This window comes from Schistocerca nitens, chromosome 4 (genome assembly GCF_023898315.1).
Source record: "Schistocerca nitens isolate TAMUIC-IGC-003100 chromosome 4, iqSchNite1.1, whole genome shotgun sequence".
Taxonomy (NCBI): Eukaryota; Metazoa; Arthropoda; class Insecta; order Orthoptera; family Acrididae; genus Schistocerca; species Schistocerca nitens.
The window spans coordinates 317,320,192-317,338,922 of NC_064617.1; the positions used below are offsets into that span (position 1 = coordinate 317,320,192).

The 18,731-nt window shown below is 38.4% G+C and overlaps 1 protein-coding gene across 3 annotated transcripts in view; it reads right to left on the reverse strand.

Annotated features, from left to right (window-relative positions):
* Positions 1 to 18,731, reverse strand: part of LOC126251754 (tRNA methyltransferase 10 homolog A) — a 32,882-nt gene that overhangs the window by 1,963 nt on the left and 12,188 nt on the right. For all 3 annotated transcript variants that reach the window (XM_049952369.1, XM_049952368.1, XM_049952367.1), the window contains exons 3-5: positions 11,825 to 11,968; positions 3,291 to 3,437; positions 4 to 109 (exon numbers count right to left, since the gene is read on the reverse strand). In XM_049952369.1, the coding sequence (XP_049808326.1) occupies positions 4 to 109; positions 3,291 to 3,437; positions 11,825 to 11,968 (397 nt within the window). The remainder of the gene's footprint in view (positions 1 to 3; positions 110 to 3,290; positions 3,438 to 11,824; positions 11,969 to 18,731) is intronic.

Here is an 18,731-nt window from a genome sequence, read left to right on the forward strand (position 1 = left end):
CACCGTGATCGACTGTCAGTACTTTCCTTGTCTTCATTTCCAAGAACTCTTCAATAGGAAGTTGTCCATGGCTAATATTTTGGTCCACAGCCACTCTGTAACACACACCCTGAAACAGGAAGTTTCTGAATAGCTGAGAAGGAAAATGGGAATGGTTATGTATCAAACAGAAAGAAATATATCATCAGAAATGGCAGAAAAGGTGAAACCACTAAGAACAGGGAGGACATGCCTTCTTTATATCTTAGTGAAGACTAAAAGGAACCACCTAGTCCAGATGTTCATACAGTAGGAGTTAGAACCTATAAGATAGCAGTCCTGTTGGGAAGCCGTATGGTGAACAAACATGGATGGCTACTCACCAATCCAAACTGTAGGTAGCATGGTGAGCCAAACTTGGCAATCATATTGATTAAATGTATTGCAGATCAGACTAAGTTGAGATCACCATGGGCATGTGATCAGCAAACAAACTGCTCAAGTTGATCCCATGCACTGAGACCTGCTCTGAGAATGTTGTGAGTATAGCTTTGCTATGATTTAGAATTGTTCACATATCTCACAGAACTCTTCAGGCCCTGAAAGATAATTGTTAGAGGCTCTAATGCCAAATCTGAGCTCCAGGGACAGCAATAATTCATACCAGGAGAATGAATATCGAGTGTAGTGGAGAGACAGAACTATGACAATGGCTTCAGTTACTGAGGACAGCCAATACATCAAAAACTTCATCTTACTGCATTAAGTTTGACTAAATAGACAATAACAGGGAGATTATGCTTTAAACTGATTCTACTACTATTTGGTTAGGATCAATAAAATGTGGAATGTTAGGATATGAAGACAGCATAGTGGAGTTGGAAGAGGAGAGAAATAATATCAAATGAGGTACAGCAGCACTAGCAGAAGTGGACTGGAAAAACAAAGACCACATAGAATTAAAATTGGGGCACATGTTTTGCAACACACTTAGGAGGAAATTTAGATTTAATCTTTACTGTAAAAAAGAAAAGCAAAACCTATATTACAGATACGGAAGGAGCCTCAGACAGTATAGTATGGCTTGATTCAAAAACAAAGGAACCATACTCAGTGGAAATAATTTACGCCTATGTTCCAATCTAGGCAGCAATGTTCTCACATTCTAATGAGAAGGTATTCATGTAGAGTTACAGAAAATACTAAATAGTAGCAAAACACTTTACAAGAGGATAATGTCAGATTCTGTAGCAAAAGTAAGTCAAAATTAAAGAACGGTTCTTCAGCAAGACACCAAAAATTACAAAAAGGTCATATGTAAATATAATTTGGCAAAAGAAACAACTTATGTTCCTTATGTTCCTAACACCAGCAGAAAACAAACAAATGGACATGGGAAACAGATCCAAAAATGAAAGGATATGAGTTGTAAAACAGAATAAGCATAAGATAGAGACAGTAATAAACAAATCCTAATCAACAAGTTCTGCATCTTACAAAATTAAAATTTTACAGACACAGGCAAAAGGAGACATATTTAACAAAATTACTTATGCATACAAAAAAGACATTGCTTGTTTGACAATAACAAATCAAAAGAAAACCACACATGGAACAAGCCAAATATAAAATGTTAAGTTAAACAAAATGTTTTGAAATGTCTTCTAGAGGATGTGAAAGATACAATGAACATTACGTAAGAGAATAACTGAACAAGGGTATAAAGGAAACAAAGTGATGTTAGTAGACATAACATTTCAGCTGTTACAAGGATCAACTTTTTAAGTTTTTTACAAATGGCAATTAGATGGCACTATTGAGATGTGACTTCAGCGTGTTAAAACAATGACGGCAGTTCAGTAATTGGCAGAGTAGTTTCTCTACAGTGAATGTTTAAAGACAGTATTGTGTAAAACTGGAAATTTACATTGTTTTCATAAATAAATATCTATACATAAGCCCAGTTGTGTTGAAATTACTTCAGGCATAACAGAGGTGGGTTGACATGTCTCTTTGTACTCCCTTCCCCGACCTCCCCCCCCCCCTTCCTCTCTCTCTCTCTCTCTCTCTCTCTCTCTCACACACACACACACACACACACACACACACACACACACACACACACACAAAGGAGTGAAATGTCGTCAACACTGTCACCAAAGATCCTCCATCAAACCCAAAGGCCATGGATTCCACACTAATGTTGGTCATTGTCGAATATTTTTACATGTCATATCTCCTCATCCATCTACGTGCGGTAAGTAGCAGTCTATTACTTACAAAGTATTTTTATGCATATAATGAATCATCTATGTACAAAATTTGGCTGACGTTGTTCCACATTCCTGATTCATACTTGTATGTTATCCCATTTTCATACCCACCCTTACTCCATGGAAGGTAAGTGTTCTTACTAACACACTATTTCTTTCCAGGTAGTAAATAATACATGAACCAAGTATGCTTGAAATCAATCCAGTATGTGTATCTCACACATATTGGACATACTGTCTCCTCCCCGCATCTCTGTCCATCTCCTATGCCCCTCTTCCTTTTCCAACTGCCCACTACCCCTCTCCATCTCCCATCTGGCTCCTACACTCCCCCCTCCCTTCCTCTATCCACTTCCTCTTTCCCTCCCCCTGAGCATCTCCTCCCCCTTCCTCTCTCTGTCCATCACTTTCTCCCCCTCTGTCCATCACTTTCTCCCCTCCGCCTAACTCTCCCCTCCCCTCCCATCTCTCTGTCCATCTTCTCCTTCCCCTCTTTCTGTCCATACCCTCCTCACCCTCTTAATCCATATCCTCCTACTCTCTCTTTCTCTGTTCATCTCCTACTCCCCTATCTGACTTTCAATTCCTCTTTCCCCTCTCTCTACTCAGCCATGCCATTCCAATACTACCTGCACAATATGCCAGTCATGCAACGTAACCTAGATGAAAGAGGTTGAAATCTATCCAGTGGTTTAGGAGGAAATGTAAAACAAACATGAATAACTACATCTATAAAAAAATTATAAGAAAATAATCATGAATATTGGCAAAAGTGTGATATGAATAAAATGATTTAAGTACTGAATTCTGTTTGTAATGAAAACAATATTAGCAAAACATTATTTCAAACAATGTTCAAATAGAATATTAAATAAATCCAAAAACACATTTTCGAAAGTTATTAATTTTCAGTAGCCAACAACCTATGTCAAAAAGAAAGAAAAAGTGCATCTCTAGAAGAAAATGACAATCTACATATTTCTTATAAAATTCTAAAAGTTATTGTATTTTTTATTAGTAAAATAGAAATTTAAATACCTTGTGAGCATTGTGATCCACCAATCCACCAATTATGTACACTTTATCATCCTCCAATTCAGTAATTATGTTATCAGATTCACTTGTAAGGTACACTAGTTCACTCTTATTAAAGATTTCAGTGTAACTGTCACTGTGAAAATAGATCTGTTCAGAGATATCAATTTAGTCATGATATTATCAATAGCTACACAACAAACCTATGATAATAATTATCACATACAAATCTATTAATACGTAATAATACACGTAATGAGTAAAAAACTACTCCACACTGTTAACTGCTTCCTCAGGGAAGAAAGAGGGATAGGATTGCTGGGACAGAAAGGCAGTTTACTTAGACCTGTAGTTTATATGGCAGTAGTCGCCAGACTTATGTAGCTTGTGAGTTGCTGCACCAGTCTGAAGTCTTACTGTGATCCACCAAAAGAAACTAGGACAGAAATAATAACTTGTTTGGGAAAATCTGACAATTGCCTATAATGTTTCATTTCTAGAAAACATGAAATTAATTTTAACTAAACTACAAGAAAAAGAATGTCTTTTTATCATGAAGCTTATTAACTGTAATGAGAAGTTTTTTAATGTTTGGAGAGTAAATAGTGTCTGCCATTTGAATACAGTTCTCCAAGTGTTCATCAGTCAGCCTGTTTCCATAGCTGTTTTTTATAACTTTCATAATGGAAAAAGAAACTTCAGACAGATATGTAAAAATGAAAATTTCCTTCACTTTGAGACCAAGCTGAATCAAAATTGGGTATTTTTCTTTAAAAACAAGAGGCCAAATATTTTCAGAGCTTGAATAAAGTAATTTTAAAGATAAATCATTTTGAAAATCAATCGGTCTCAACTCAACCGCAGCAATGTCTCCTTGAAAATCAAAATGCTCTACGACCCAAGTAAAGAACTCTCCTGCAATTTGACAGACTGTGCTACAATCGAAATGCTTTTGAAATCTTAGAAGTGTTTGTTGAATTGACTTTTCATAGTTTGCTGCAGGATGGAGGCACTGAAGAACCTTGCTTGTCAAACATTTGTTTCAAACAGGTAAAGTGTTTGTATTCACTTTGGATGAGATTTTTTCCCACAGTTCCAGCTTTTTTGAGAATGAAGCGACATCTGAAACTTTTCTGCTAATATCTTTATCCTTAGCTCGAAGCTGCAAGTTAAGGATACTAAACTTTTCCGTGATGTCTGTGAGAAAACCAAAATCTTTTTATTTTTTTATTTTTATTTATTTATTCATATTCCATTGATCCAGTATGCAAGAGAAATGCATGGGCATGGAACAAGTCATAATTATACACAAGAGCAGTACTTATAGTTGCTAATAGATATAAATTTTAGTGCTGTGTGGGAATAAAATACGCTAATAATTACAAGCTTAGCTTTTCCTACAGTGAAAAATGGTATAAAACAATCAAATAATAAATCACAATTATTACACATTACAAGCTTCAAATCTGATAGAACTGGAATGCTTTGTTATGAAATGAGTAATAAATAATTGAAACCAGATTTTCTAGTTCACAGAAGAATTGGCCTCAGTCTTTCAGAAATTTACCTAAGGCAGAAAGCAACTCTTTAAGTGCTGTAAAATTCTACATCCACTATGCCAACAAACTTTCACATGAAGCAGTTGATCACAATAGTGGCAATTTAGTTCATCAGGCAGTGCGATGATGAAACATCTCTGAATTGCATGAGCTCTAACTTTGTTCACAGCTTTTATGATTGTTTTCATTACACTGTTCATTCTTAAACACTTCCCACACAGTGACTGCTGGTGTATTACACAGAGTGAAATAGTTTTTGAAATTCAGAATGATGCCTCAGTTGCTGCTTTATTCTTGTCTAATGGTTTTACAGAAGTTGATTGTTTAGCATAAAATTTACATTTTAGATGCCTTGCATTTTCTTTCCTTAGAGCACAAGCCAGCAGAAAACCCTTTTAAGTCCTTGAGTGAATGGTTTTGAAGTGACATTTGATGTTCCCTTTCTTCCCAACTGATACACTTGCATAGCATAGTAAACACACACATTTGTCCATCACTTGGTAAAAAAAATAAACAGTTTCCCATTCCAAATGAGAGTTAAAAGGTTTATGGTTTTTTCCTTGAACATACCATCATTAGAACAAATGTACCTTAATATCTATGCCAAATCAAGCTATCCACATTAGCGAATGTCTGATACACACACGAAAAACATAAGGTGCATGACCTCACACATATACAATCAACTATGAGGCCAACAATGTAGTACTCTTCACTGACAATGGCAGTAGTGGGGAAGTAATAAGCACCTGTTGTCCTGAGCATGGTCTGAGCTCAGTGAAGCAATTCATGTTATCCAACCTGGGCATTGCCACAGGCTACTGAAAATGTCCTTGGAGCTGCTAGTAGCTCACAATCAATGCTTAGGCAGTCATTGGTTTAGAGGGACTCATCTGTTGTGAATTCTTCTCTCAATCAAGGGTCTCGGTAAACCGCCCTGACCTCCCCCCCCCCCCCCCCCCTTTCCCAGAAATCTCTCTTTCCTCTAAGAGGGAAAAACTAACAGTTTTAAAAGCTGAGAATAGGATTTTCATTTTTCAATAGTATCTATTGTCTACTGTCTACTGACAGTAGACCCGCCTCCCACTTGCCCATTCTCACTCACTCATTCAGCCCAACTCATTGTCACTATCTCTTTGCGTCTCTCTAATTGTCACTGTCTCCTGTCTTACAGCCACAGTCTCTTTCATTCCGTTCCATTACTACAGTTTCCTCTCATTGTCGCTGTTTCCCTCTTTCTCTTTGTCTTACTGAACTTCCTCATTCATTTTTTCCCACTGCTGCTGTCTCTCCTCATTGTCACTTATCTCTCTCTTCCTTGTTGTCACTGTCGTAGACTCTGTCTCTGATTACCATTGGCTCTCATTCACTTCCAATTTTTTTCTTCTCTTTATTCTTCTCCCTCTGGCACTGTGTGTGTGTGTGTGTGTGTGTGTGTGTGTGTGTGTGTGTGTGTGTGTGTGTGTTTTAGCTGACAGGTGCTCAGCATCGAGGTTATCAGCATCCTTACACATATTAAAATAAAAGAATGTGGAGAAAATAACCAAAATTGTTGTCACACAGTAAGGAGTAAGCTTATAAAATGACAAGCATTCACTCACTCCCACATCACTCATGTTCACTGATACTGTCTCCTTCACTCTTTTCATAGCATTGTTCTGTCACTGTCAACTATCTTCCACTGCCACTGTCTTCTTCTCTTTCTCTCATACTGCCATTGTCTCCTTCGCTCTTTCTATACCACAACCACTGTCTACTCTCTTCCAATATTTATTACTTTTCTGTCTCTCTCCCACTGCCACTGTCTCCTCCTTTCTCAGCATAAAAATGCATGAATATGTCCACATCCCAAAATTTTTGGGACAGTTTTAAAAAGTACAGAGTAAGGTAGAATGAGGCAGCTGGTACCCCACTTTTCAGTCAGAGTCTTTTAAACAGGAGCATATTCGTCTGTTTTGCATTCGACAGGAGTATTTTTCTGCCGATTCCATTCTTTCCGTGCCACAAGCAGGGCATCTCACTCGTATGAAAAAACAATGATCAGTCAATAAAATTTTGATAGTTTACTTATGTGAAACTGAAATAGTAAAAAACTGTATAATTTTGCACCTTGGACCAGATTTTACGCGCACAAAAATTTTACATGTGCTTCAGTACTACAACATGGAATTTCCTGAACCCTTCTTATGATAACAGAGCCACTTTACAGCATATTTCTTCATGCTAGGTCACTTTATGAACTATGTTTTTGCCTCACACTGGATTTAACATGCGTATTTTACATGTACAAGTAGGGAAACTTTGAACTTCTGTATCTCGAAAATGGATAAGAATACCAAGAAAATTTTCAAGATTGTTCGAGATTGGGATGTATCACAAAATTTTCAGGTATTTACTGTCATAGCCATCTTGGGCTCTGTGGCTCATTTTTTGTATGAAAAGAAAAAAAGTTTTTTTTTGCTCCCTTTGCCTAAGCACGAGGAAGTGTATAATATTCAAACTTTGACCCTGTAATGTAATACTGATACTAAGGAAAACCTTCTGTTGGGTATATAAATGTTCCCAGACCCTAGAGCTATACAAAACACTTGATCTTACCTTTCCATCACCAACTGAACCTGAAGTATGAACCCCAGAAGAATCCCGTTTTTAGGCGCATGATTTTGGAACATATCAGATAGTGCATGCTGTCACATGTGTACCGATAGGTGAGAGGTAGCACTATTTTAAACATCCTGTCTTGTTACTATTTATTCACCTCAGCATACTTGCTTCCTCTAATAAACTATGTACTACATACATTATACTCTAGACATTTTTATAACCAAATTAGTGAGTGCTGTATATCTTTCAATTTAAGCTATAATCTGCTTCCAAAAATACAGAGGGTTTTTTTAATGATTCATTTCATCATCTATTCAAAATAAATCTTCTCCAACCACTAATTTATCAAGTAATTTCTGTAACTTCCTTTTTTATTTCAATAAGTTCAGTTCTGACACATAATATATACACTGATGGCATACAACTTTTTCATGTAAATGCTATTGTTCCTGTAATTTCCCTGGCTTACTGGTATTGACCAGTTTTACTCCCAATACAGCACAGTTGTATGTAAAAACCCCACTCAACTGAAATACTTCACTAGAATAAGCTGTTGATTGATTCACTTTAATTTTATCAACACAATTATTAATAAGTTCTTAAAGTACTCCTCTAAACACTATATTTAGCTTTTATAGCTTTCAGTTGACATCCTGAACTACTAATTAAAACATGTTATTCAACAGCTTTTCTGCCTGTTTTACTTTTTTCCTAAATAGGATGCAACATAACAAATTCTAATGCTATGAAACTCAACTGAACTATGTTACTGATGTCCAAGATTATAACTCGTTTCCATCATTACTTCCTCGACACAGACCTCTCCAGAGTGTCATTTACAGTCAGTTTAAACTTTGCCCACAATTCCTCTACATCCATCATACTGGAACTAAGGGGGGAAAATGGGCAAAGTTTAAACTGACTGAAAATGGTGCTCTGGAGAAGTATGTGTTGAGTAAGTGGACTAAGGACAGAAAAGACCTACCATTGTTTAATAACAAATTTCAGAAAATGCTGAGGAAGTAATACAGTAAGGCTTAGGCTTGAATCATTCTGATCTCTTCATATTTTCATTGTGGTGTCAATTAAATGGGTAAGAATATTCACCCAGCCAACAAAAATGTTGTTAAATCTTTAAAGGCCAAAAAATATAATTACACTTTTCCTCTCTGTTTCAAGCATGAACTGTACATTTTAAGCAGGCTGATGATAGGTTGGTGAAGCCTCTGTAGATGTGTTCCATCAAGTTAGTGAACATACCATCAATGAATCTTCCAATAGCACAGACATGGTGGCAAAGAACTTAATACTGTTTGCTCCAAGCTCTCCACAAGTGTATCAGCTACAACTGATGCAAAAAAATCCATTATCCTAATACATATTAAAATACATCAAAAACAGATTTAACTAAGCTATATCACATTTATTTAATGGGAAATGTCCTTGAGACACTCTTAGTCTCTTATTAGTACTCTGGTTAGTAAGAATGTAACATAAAGCTGAATCTCAGACCTGAACATAAAATACGTTGTCCCCATATACAATGAACAAAGTGCACTAAATGTTGAGTATGTGACTTTAGGTGTAACCAAATACGCAGTGTGATTGATGCCTGTCTCCTCAGACTGTAAGTACGTAGGTTGGAACTTAAATAGTGGCAACACTGCTGTGGAGACACTATGCAATGGAATATACTATTGTCGCTGATAGCACACATTGTTGACTTACCTACCTTACCACCGAGCAAATGGAGTCGCCTGCCCCACATCACCGACGTGCGCACAATTGAGGGAAAAGCAGTCACTTGTGAGCAAGTGATCTGACGTAATGGTGTAACTATGTTTTTGAAACAGAAACAACAGAGTTGGATCAAGATTCAACGTGCCAGAGGTTTACAGCACGACAGTGTCATCAAGGTCTTCAAGAGGCATGCGGAGAATCGGCATTGCCATATAGAACAGTGGCACGTTGGGTAAAAGCCTTCAACGAAGGTCAGCAAATTGTGGCAGACATGCATCGGGCTGCTTGTCCTAGCATGCTGTTGCCATGATAGTGGACAGTGACTGACACCACACGATTCATGGGCTTGCCCACGAAACTGGATCAACGCATACAACTGTGCTTCACATCCTGAAGGAACCCCTGGACATGCGAAAAACTGTATCACGATGGGTTCCACATGACTTGACGGAAATGGAGAAATGGATGCGTTACGACACTGCTCAGATGCAGTTGGAAGGCTATGAGCGCAAAGGAGAAGCTTTCTTACACCGTATTGTAACACTGGATGAGACATGTGCCACATCGTACGAGCCAAAACTGAAATTCCAATCCAACAAACAGCATCATTATGGGTCGCCGCGAAAGTCGAAAGTGCGTCAGAGCCCCAGTATGATGAAAGTTATGGTGATTCTCGTGTATGACTGTGATGGTGTTATCCTAATGCATTACGTTCCTCTACGGCACACTGTCAATGCACAATATTACTGTTTGTTTTTGGAGCATCACCTGCTTTGCGAAAGAAGCGGCTATACTTTCTGCGCAACCCACCCATTATATTGCACGACAATGCAAGGGTTCATACAGCACAAGCCGCAGCTGCTCTGTTCGGTCGATGGGAAGTACTGTATCATCCACCATACACCCCAGACTTAAGTCCTTGCGACTTTGATTTGATTCCAAAGATGAAGGAACCATTTCATGGCATTTGCTTCAGAACTGTTACAGAGATTCTACAGGTGGTAGACCACGCCATTCGCACCATCAACAGAACAGGCTCTGCTGACAGTATACTACACCTTCCACATCACTGGCAACGGGTTCTACACAACGCTGGTGACTACTTTGAAGGACAGTAACAGGTGCAAACAAATAATTCTTTTGTACCGGTCATGAATAAATAGTTGCCACTATTTAAGTTCCAACCCTCATAGTTGATCTGACCACACCAGCTATGGAGTTAGCCTTATTTATGCATCTCTGGTACCCCATTAATGTTTGGTGCCTCTGTAAATCCTGACAGTATCACCTCAGTTGTGATAACATTGATTCTTTAACCCTTCATTGGGGAAAATCTCTTTTGTATCACTTTAAACCACAGTCATTCTTCAGCTCCATGAAGACCTTTTAATTACTTAGCCACTTGCGAACAAATGTTTCCTCACATTTTGACAAAAGCAACTGGAATTTAATATGGTCTAAAGGTGACCTACATCTCATATTCACAGAGCAGAATACACTGCCAGTTGTTATTTGAGTGCTCTTCAGACAGTTAAGACTGCACATTATGAGTACTGATGAATTTTTAATATGAAATGGTTTAACGAAATCTGTTGATTTTTGCATTTGATGGGCTACAGTCACCAGTAACACAAAAAATATATGGAATATCATCACCTGACACAGTCAATGATGAACAAATGCACTGAAAGAAAAATAAACTCCCAAACTGTGTCATTCAGAAGTGCTCAAGATCTGGGTTATGACTATAATTCATCATTAACAACAGAGTTACATTTTTATTTATTTAAAGGAACAATGCAGTCACAATCAAGCCCACTTCAAGCACTATATGCCTAACAATGAAAGTGATAGCAAATACAATGACAAAACTTGAAATGCCAATAACGTCAACCTGGATGTTTCAGTAGAAGTATTACTGTACTGTACTGTACGACACAAACAACAACATTGCCACAGTGAACCAAAATTTATTCTCCTTCCACAAGCGTACAACAGCTGAGAACACACACACACACACACACACACACAGAAACAATCCAGGTACTGATACAAGCAGTTGCTCACAATAAGTATGAACACAATGTGAGAGCAACTGCCTGCTGCATTGCACTTATAAAGAGGAGGGCTCCAGTTGACAGTGCGGCAGATGGCACGCCACGTGTACAAGTCATGTGGCCCATTGCAGGCGGCCTCTGATGGCCGGCCCGCACAGTTGTCATTGGCAGGTTATTCAAAATGTAGTGCGCCATGGCCTGATGGCAATTATTACATACAGTGTTCTAGCAATTACATAACCAAAGATAGGGACAGTACGCTGCACAATTACCTATCGAACATCATTGTAGCACTAGGAACCTCACGTTTCATATGAGGAAATGGACTGAAAATATATTTGGCTCTGTGATTTCCTCCAGCAGACTCTACCAGCTACAAGGATTAGGGTTAGTAACAAATTCAATTTGCCACAAATAGCAGGTAATTTACTTTATCATTTACTACAATAATGCATCTTTTTTCTCCTTTTTCCTCCAGGTCCAAGAGAGCTCAAAACCACAAATTTAATTTTAAGGAGTCATATGATATACACTTTGCTTTTCTACTTTAACTTTGTTGTTAAAAGGTAATACATACATCCCAGTTTCTATAGCCATCGTGTTTTTCCATTTCCTGCGCCACTTTTCCATTAAAATTTGTGAAGTACAGTTGCATAGGATTTTCTGCTCTCCTGTTTAAACTGTAGCAATGCAGCATTTGTTTAACACATTTGCTCATATCCTGTAAAATAAACATAAACAACAGATTTTTTTTAATCACTGAAATGGTAGTTATGTTTGACACGAATGAAAATTGTATTTAAACCTTAGCAACAATGATCTGTATAAACCCTACACAAATACAGGACAGATTCATTTGAAATAACACAGTCTTTACCATTCCATGCGCAACAAGTAATACCAACTAAATCTGTGTTGCTTCTCTCTTCCATCCATTTAAAATACTGTGACAGACTTATAACAGAGACTTAAAAAAGTAATTGCAAAATATTTAACTGAACTATCTAAGGTTTTTCATCATAAATCACCTAGATCCAAAAGCAGGCAATACAAGGTATGATTCAGAAGTTTCAAGACATTCATTTCTCAGTAGGGGAGCGCATGCGGACTGGTTCCGTCAGGTGGGGGAAGTAGTGGGGGGTCTCAGGGAACGAACTGATGCTGTGGCAGTTGCCTCCACAGACCTGGAGAGTCCGCATTGGTTGAAGCGTGAGTGCGTGTCACTGACCTCAGTCAAAAATTGGGAGAGGTGAAAATGTAGCAGCACTTGGAGCAGCGTTATGCGATTAGGTTTTGCATGCGACTGAACGAAACCGGCACGGAGGCTCTCGGTATGATTCAAGAGGCCTTTAAGAAAGAAGCCCTGTCCCGTGCAATGGTTTTCATGTGGCACAAACGTTTCAAAGATGGCTGTGGGAATGTTGAAGACAACGACTGCGGATTGTTTTCTTTTTTTGGTAAAGGAGTGATTCACAAGGAGTTTGTTGCTCGTGGACGGACTGTCACAGGTGACTTTTACACTGGAGTGCTCTGCTGCTTGAGGGATCGAGTTCACTGCATCTGCCCGGCGATCAAGGGCGATTGGATTCTCCACTACGACAATGCGCCCGCTCACATGTCGCGCGCTGGCGCCGAAGTTTTGATCAAGTCCAATGTGACAACACTGCCGCAGCCACCCTACAGCCCCAACTTGGCTCCAAGTGACTTTTTCCTCTCCCCCGAATCAAGACAGGCCTAAAAGGGAAGCGATTCGTCTCCATCGATGCCATCCAACAGGCTTCGATGAGAGCCCTTGACAGCATGATGCAAGAGGCCTTCCAGAAGGGCTACGAACAAAGGAAGATGCACTGGCAGCGCTATGTTGATGCTGAAGGATCATATTTTGAAGAATTTTAGTACACAGTACTTAAACGTCCAACAAATTTCTAGTTCTGAGTTAAGTCTTGAAACTTTTGAATCACACCCTGTATAATTAAATATTACATTTCTCTGAGCCAAATCAGGTACATTTTCTGCCAAAAAATTTTTTCGTGATATATGAGTGCACTGTCAATACGTAAAATTCTCCAACATTTTGACCATTGTTGTAAATAGCCTTCCTCAACATGTGTTTGTTAACTGCGGAGTGAGAATAGTTTTAGATCTTATATATTCGTGGATTCTCATTCAGTAGTTAGCAAAAATTCTCTGAGGAATGTCATTTGCAACAATGGCCGAAATATTGGAGGATTTTACATATTGATAGTGCAGTCAGAAGAATTTTATTGACTGTGACAACAGCCACAAAAGTATGCAATTACAGGTACAGTTTGATTAAAATGTCTGTAACTGGGAGTGTAGGTGTGCAGCACTGGTTTCCTTCCTGTCCACAATACACTTGAAAGGGGTGCAACACTGGATTGTGAAAACCACCCAACATAAAGACCGTAACTAATATAAGTCACTCAAGGGTAACATACAGGAAACAAATTACTGTACCTTTGATAAATCTTCGGGGGAGAGACGGTAGGTAAAAAATAAAAAAATGTAAGTGACAAACCATAAAATAGGTATGTAGAGCTACACTGCTGAACTGCAGAGGATTTACAGCAAAACAAGTTTTGTTTATGTTCATTCAACCTTACAGAAAACTCTGCACACCCCTTGTGAATGCAGAGGTTACAGCAGTGTTTGTTGGAAGTGTAGGCCCTCAGTTGCAGGAAAGCTTAGAGGCAGCATCCCAGGCCACCAACATTTTCAAATTCAATGCAGGGCTAAGTGAAGTGATAGAGGACTTAGGGGCTTTACGTATGGATTTTTCAAAAGAGGGCCCTGTAGTGATAGAGAGTTGTGTGGCAAATGGTTTGGACAGGGATGAGGCTTGTGACACAGATGTGCAGCTGGCCAAAATAACTTCCCCGACCATAGCACCAATTTACACTTTGTTGAGCTGTTCCAACGTCATGGTTGGCCATGCCTTAATGGAGCTGTGAGGTGGATTAATGTGGGTTTATGACTTTGTGCATGTTGCTCTGATACCAGTCGGGGCTCTCAATAGATGGAGTTTCACTAGGTGCGGTCTACACCTAAACAGGACTGCGAAACAAAGATTGGTATAACTGATTCATGAAAGCAAAGGGGTGGATCTAAGGTCACGCATGGTCAAATACCTGTTGTCATGGGTAGGAGATGTAGGTCTTTTTTAGAAAAAAACCAGACATTATGTTACCCTGCCCAAGAGTATCTCCAGCAGTCTCAAAAATCCTGAAATAATCCCTCACAAGATAGATTTTAAAGGAGGAGGAGGAGTAGATTAGTGTTTAACGTCCCGTCGACAACGAGGTCATTAGAGACGGAGCACAAGCTCGGGTGAGGGAAGGATGGGGAAGGAAATCGGCCGTGCCCTTTCAAAGGAACCATCCCGGCATTTGCCTGAAGCGATTTAGGGAAATCACGGAAAACCTAAATCAGGATGGCCGGACGTGGGATTGAACCGTCGTCCTCCCGAATGCGAGTCCAGTGTGCTAACCACTGCGCCACCTCGCTCGGTAGATTTTAAAACAATAAGTCACACACATACTATATATCATAAAGAAAACTAAACTATACGATAAATACAATGGGACATTTCACAGACAATAATCCTTCATCAAAACAAGCAATCAATAAAAAGGATAAAATGCAGCAATTTGAAATTGAGACACAGCTGTCCAACATGTATTACCTTTGTATGCAATGGCAGACTCTTCTCCTATATGACTAGTTCAAAGAATGGAGGATCATGCAATTCTAGCAGAAAAGGAACAAAATTTAAATCATGACATGTCACTGGTAAAGAACGTGAAGACAAATACTTTGAAATATCAGCTATCGAATTAGCAGAGCTTGACCTCGCCAAGAAATTAATCATTCTGTGTGTGTTTCGGTCACCCAGTGATAATGTGGACACTTTTATCAATAAATTAACAAAGTTCCAGATTAACCCTTAGTTACAAAAGTCAACATAATTTTGTATGGAAACACAAACATTAAACACAAATATCATAAATGATACTACTAGCACCCTTATAAAAAGCCTTTAAGTTATGACATGCCCCTGTTGGCTCACAGTGCAACATGGGTTGCTGCTACATTTACATAATTAATTGACCATCTGACCACAAACATGAACAGGAAGAAAGGTGGAGTAGCTGTAATAAAATCTGGAATTATCAGACCATTTCTGCCAAATAATAACAGTGAAACCGGGTATGGAAAAATTCCCTGAACTGCAGGTCTACTATAGACTTTATTATAAATCAAAACACAAAATTTTTCAGGAAAACTAACAATCATTAGTTGAGGTGAATTGTATAGAGAGACAAATGTCAATGTGAAGTTCTCTAAGTTCTGAACTTTATTTAAACTGAACTTCAAAAAGACATTTTCAAAAGTATTCATCCACATTAGTATTAATGTCTCACAAAAACAAGCAGCAGGTATTAAGAAGTCCAGCAGGTATTAAGAAGCAGGTATTAAGAAGTCCACCCAAACCCTTGACTGGGCCTACTTTAGTTCCATGAAAAGAGACGTGATGAGCCATCACTCTTAAATTCATGTCACAGTCACAAAAAGATAGTGCTGACTGCTGCAAAAAAAGTCAACTAATGGCACAATTATACAATGCAGGGTAGAATGGCAATGCAGTGTGGGAAGTCATTAAAAAGGAAACAAGGAGAGGCGTAATATCATACTGACAAGAAAAAGTGATAAATTATCCACATCACTTAGCAAATTACGACAAAGAAATTACAACAAAAGTCCGCAAAACCCAATGTGTCACCTCTATGTATTTATGCACCAAGTACAATGACATTACTATCAACCACAGAGAATGAAGTCAGTAAAATTGCACAAAACCTAATAAATAAAAAGTCAGTAGTTTTGAATGTAGTACCAATGTGAGCACTGAAACAATGCATACATTGTATACACACTCCCTTAACAGACATAATAACTGTAACAAGAACATCAGGAAAATTTTCAGAGTATTTAAAACAGGCATGAGTTGCACCTCCACTAAGGAAAGGTAATGCAGAAGACACTGAAACTACCTGCGCATTTCCCTGTTGCCTCATTCTCAACAATAACAGGATCAATTATGAAAGGCAGATTAATGAATTACTTGAATAAATACAACCTTTCAAGTTAATCACAGTTTGGTTTCTGAAGTGGCAGTAGTACAGAATCAGCTAAAAAAAAAAATTCAAAAAATTAGTACTTCATGCTCTTGACAAAGATGATTGTGTCACAGGCATATTTTAAGATGTTTCCACACCTTTTGATGCTGCTGAGCATAAGATTATTCTAAATACGCTAGAAACATTAGGAATAAGAAGTGTAGCTGATCATACCTAGCAGATAGGGTAGAGCCTAAACTTTTAGTAAAACACTTACCAGAACCAAGACTTCCTCAGGGTAGCATATTAGGGCCAATACTGTTCCTTGTATACTTCAATGACATTCCCGATAGTGTTAGACATGGAGAAAAAAAATTATCTTTATTGATAACTGCAATATAACAGTCCATGAGACAAGTGATTGGTTTTGGCATTTCAGGCAGGTACTGGCAATGCTGCCAAACATGGCTTGCGGCACTCTGCACATGGTCGCTATTATGCACATTATCTAGCAGCAGAAACATAAGCATCAACATCATGCAGGTTGTATTTGCATGCATGAATTTATTTATCAGTTGCTACTTGTATTATATAAACCCAAATAATTGAAAGGAGCTATTTAGTACCCAAAATGCTGGAATATCATAAAGTTATTTGTAAACTTCACCACAGAAATGAAAACTACTTTTGCAAGTCACTGAATATTCACAGTTTTTGTTTCCATTGATAAATATTATCATTATTAATTAGTTCTACAATGAGTGACAGAATAATTTATCAGTGTATTATTAGTTATACTCTGAAGAAGGTCATCACAATGTGATGATCCTGGTGGTCGATGGCATGCTCACTACTTACATTCCTGAATGTTTTGTAGTTACACCAATGGGAAACACAACCCACATTACTGTCAGAATCTGATTATAGTCTTCTTCTACACTGCAAAACTATCACTGCTCACTCCCAGCTGTATAATTAATTTTTTAAAGCTTTCTTCAACAACACGTTCATTCTGACTGCCTCTCTGATGATATCTGCAGTGGTGTTCACAATTTTCGTACACATGTAGCTCATCACTTGATTGACAACTGCTACAAAGAGATATTTCAACTTCAGAGATAGGGAATATTTTATTGTTTGCAGCAACATAATTTTTTATTTGCATCCATATCCCTTCAATGGCACTGACATGACAATGGCATGGAGGAAGCAGACCGATTTCATACCCGTGCCTTTTAGCAATCTTGTCAATGTTGTATGTTGTAAATTGTGGTTCAGCCTTCTTCATATCTTCTCTACAACCCTCGTTGTGTTGTTTCAGCTACTGAGTGATAACATCCTCTTTTGTTGCCAAAGTCGGTGTCTTTATCGTGAACAATGATTTGTGGCATTATCCATAACAATTACTGATGGACTTATTAGATTCATCACAAGCGATGTCTCAAACCACTTTTAAAAAAGTATGCTTCATGGTAATCACCTGTCTTTTTTGAATGAAATATTAACAAACAGTTTGGCATAAAACTGTCTGATGCACCTGCATGTATAATAATAATTCGCCCACCTTTTCCAACACGTACTGCCAAGGTCTCCTCAGGAGTTCCATCACTCCAGCCTCCATGTAATGAATGGCTGGCATTAATCTAAGTTTCATCTATCCACACAATATTGTCAAATCTCACACTCATGATGCAGAAATCTGCACCACCCAGCAACTACATCTTACCATTAATATTTTGCGACCGTTGAACAATGAATAGCAGATGAAACCTATGTCTTTCAGCACTGTATGCAATGAAAGATCATCTTTTGAAGTGACACAAGTAATTTAGAAAGAGTAGGATGTTCCACTCTCTTAAGATAGCTATATATATGGTAGTCAGAAACAGTGTGAAAAGCTTGTAGGGTGTTGCAGCGTAGGCTGTGCTTAGAATAATTGTTAAGAAAATAATTCAATGCATTGCGCCATGACCGAGTTAATTAGCACTGAAATTAGCCAATCAGGCTGTTGCACACACAAATTCAAGCAACCTGCCAGAGACAGTGTCACCGAATGTGTTCTCCATTTGGATTCCTAAAGTCAAAGGTTGAACCCAAGCTAACGGTTCAGCAGTCTCGTACACTATCGCCTATGCTATGAGAACAATAGACAGAGTTGCAACGTGACTTGAGCTTCCTGCTCAAGTGCAGGCCCTCGTTGGCTGGCTATCTGCTGTCAATAGGCAACGGTACAATGCTAGTGAGCTGTCAGTAAGAAAGATTCACTTCTAGACTATGCAGTCACTGAGAAAACAAGAGAAAACCCTGCAGAGAAAGCAAATGAAACCCTCAAGGAAATTTACAATT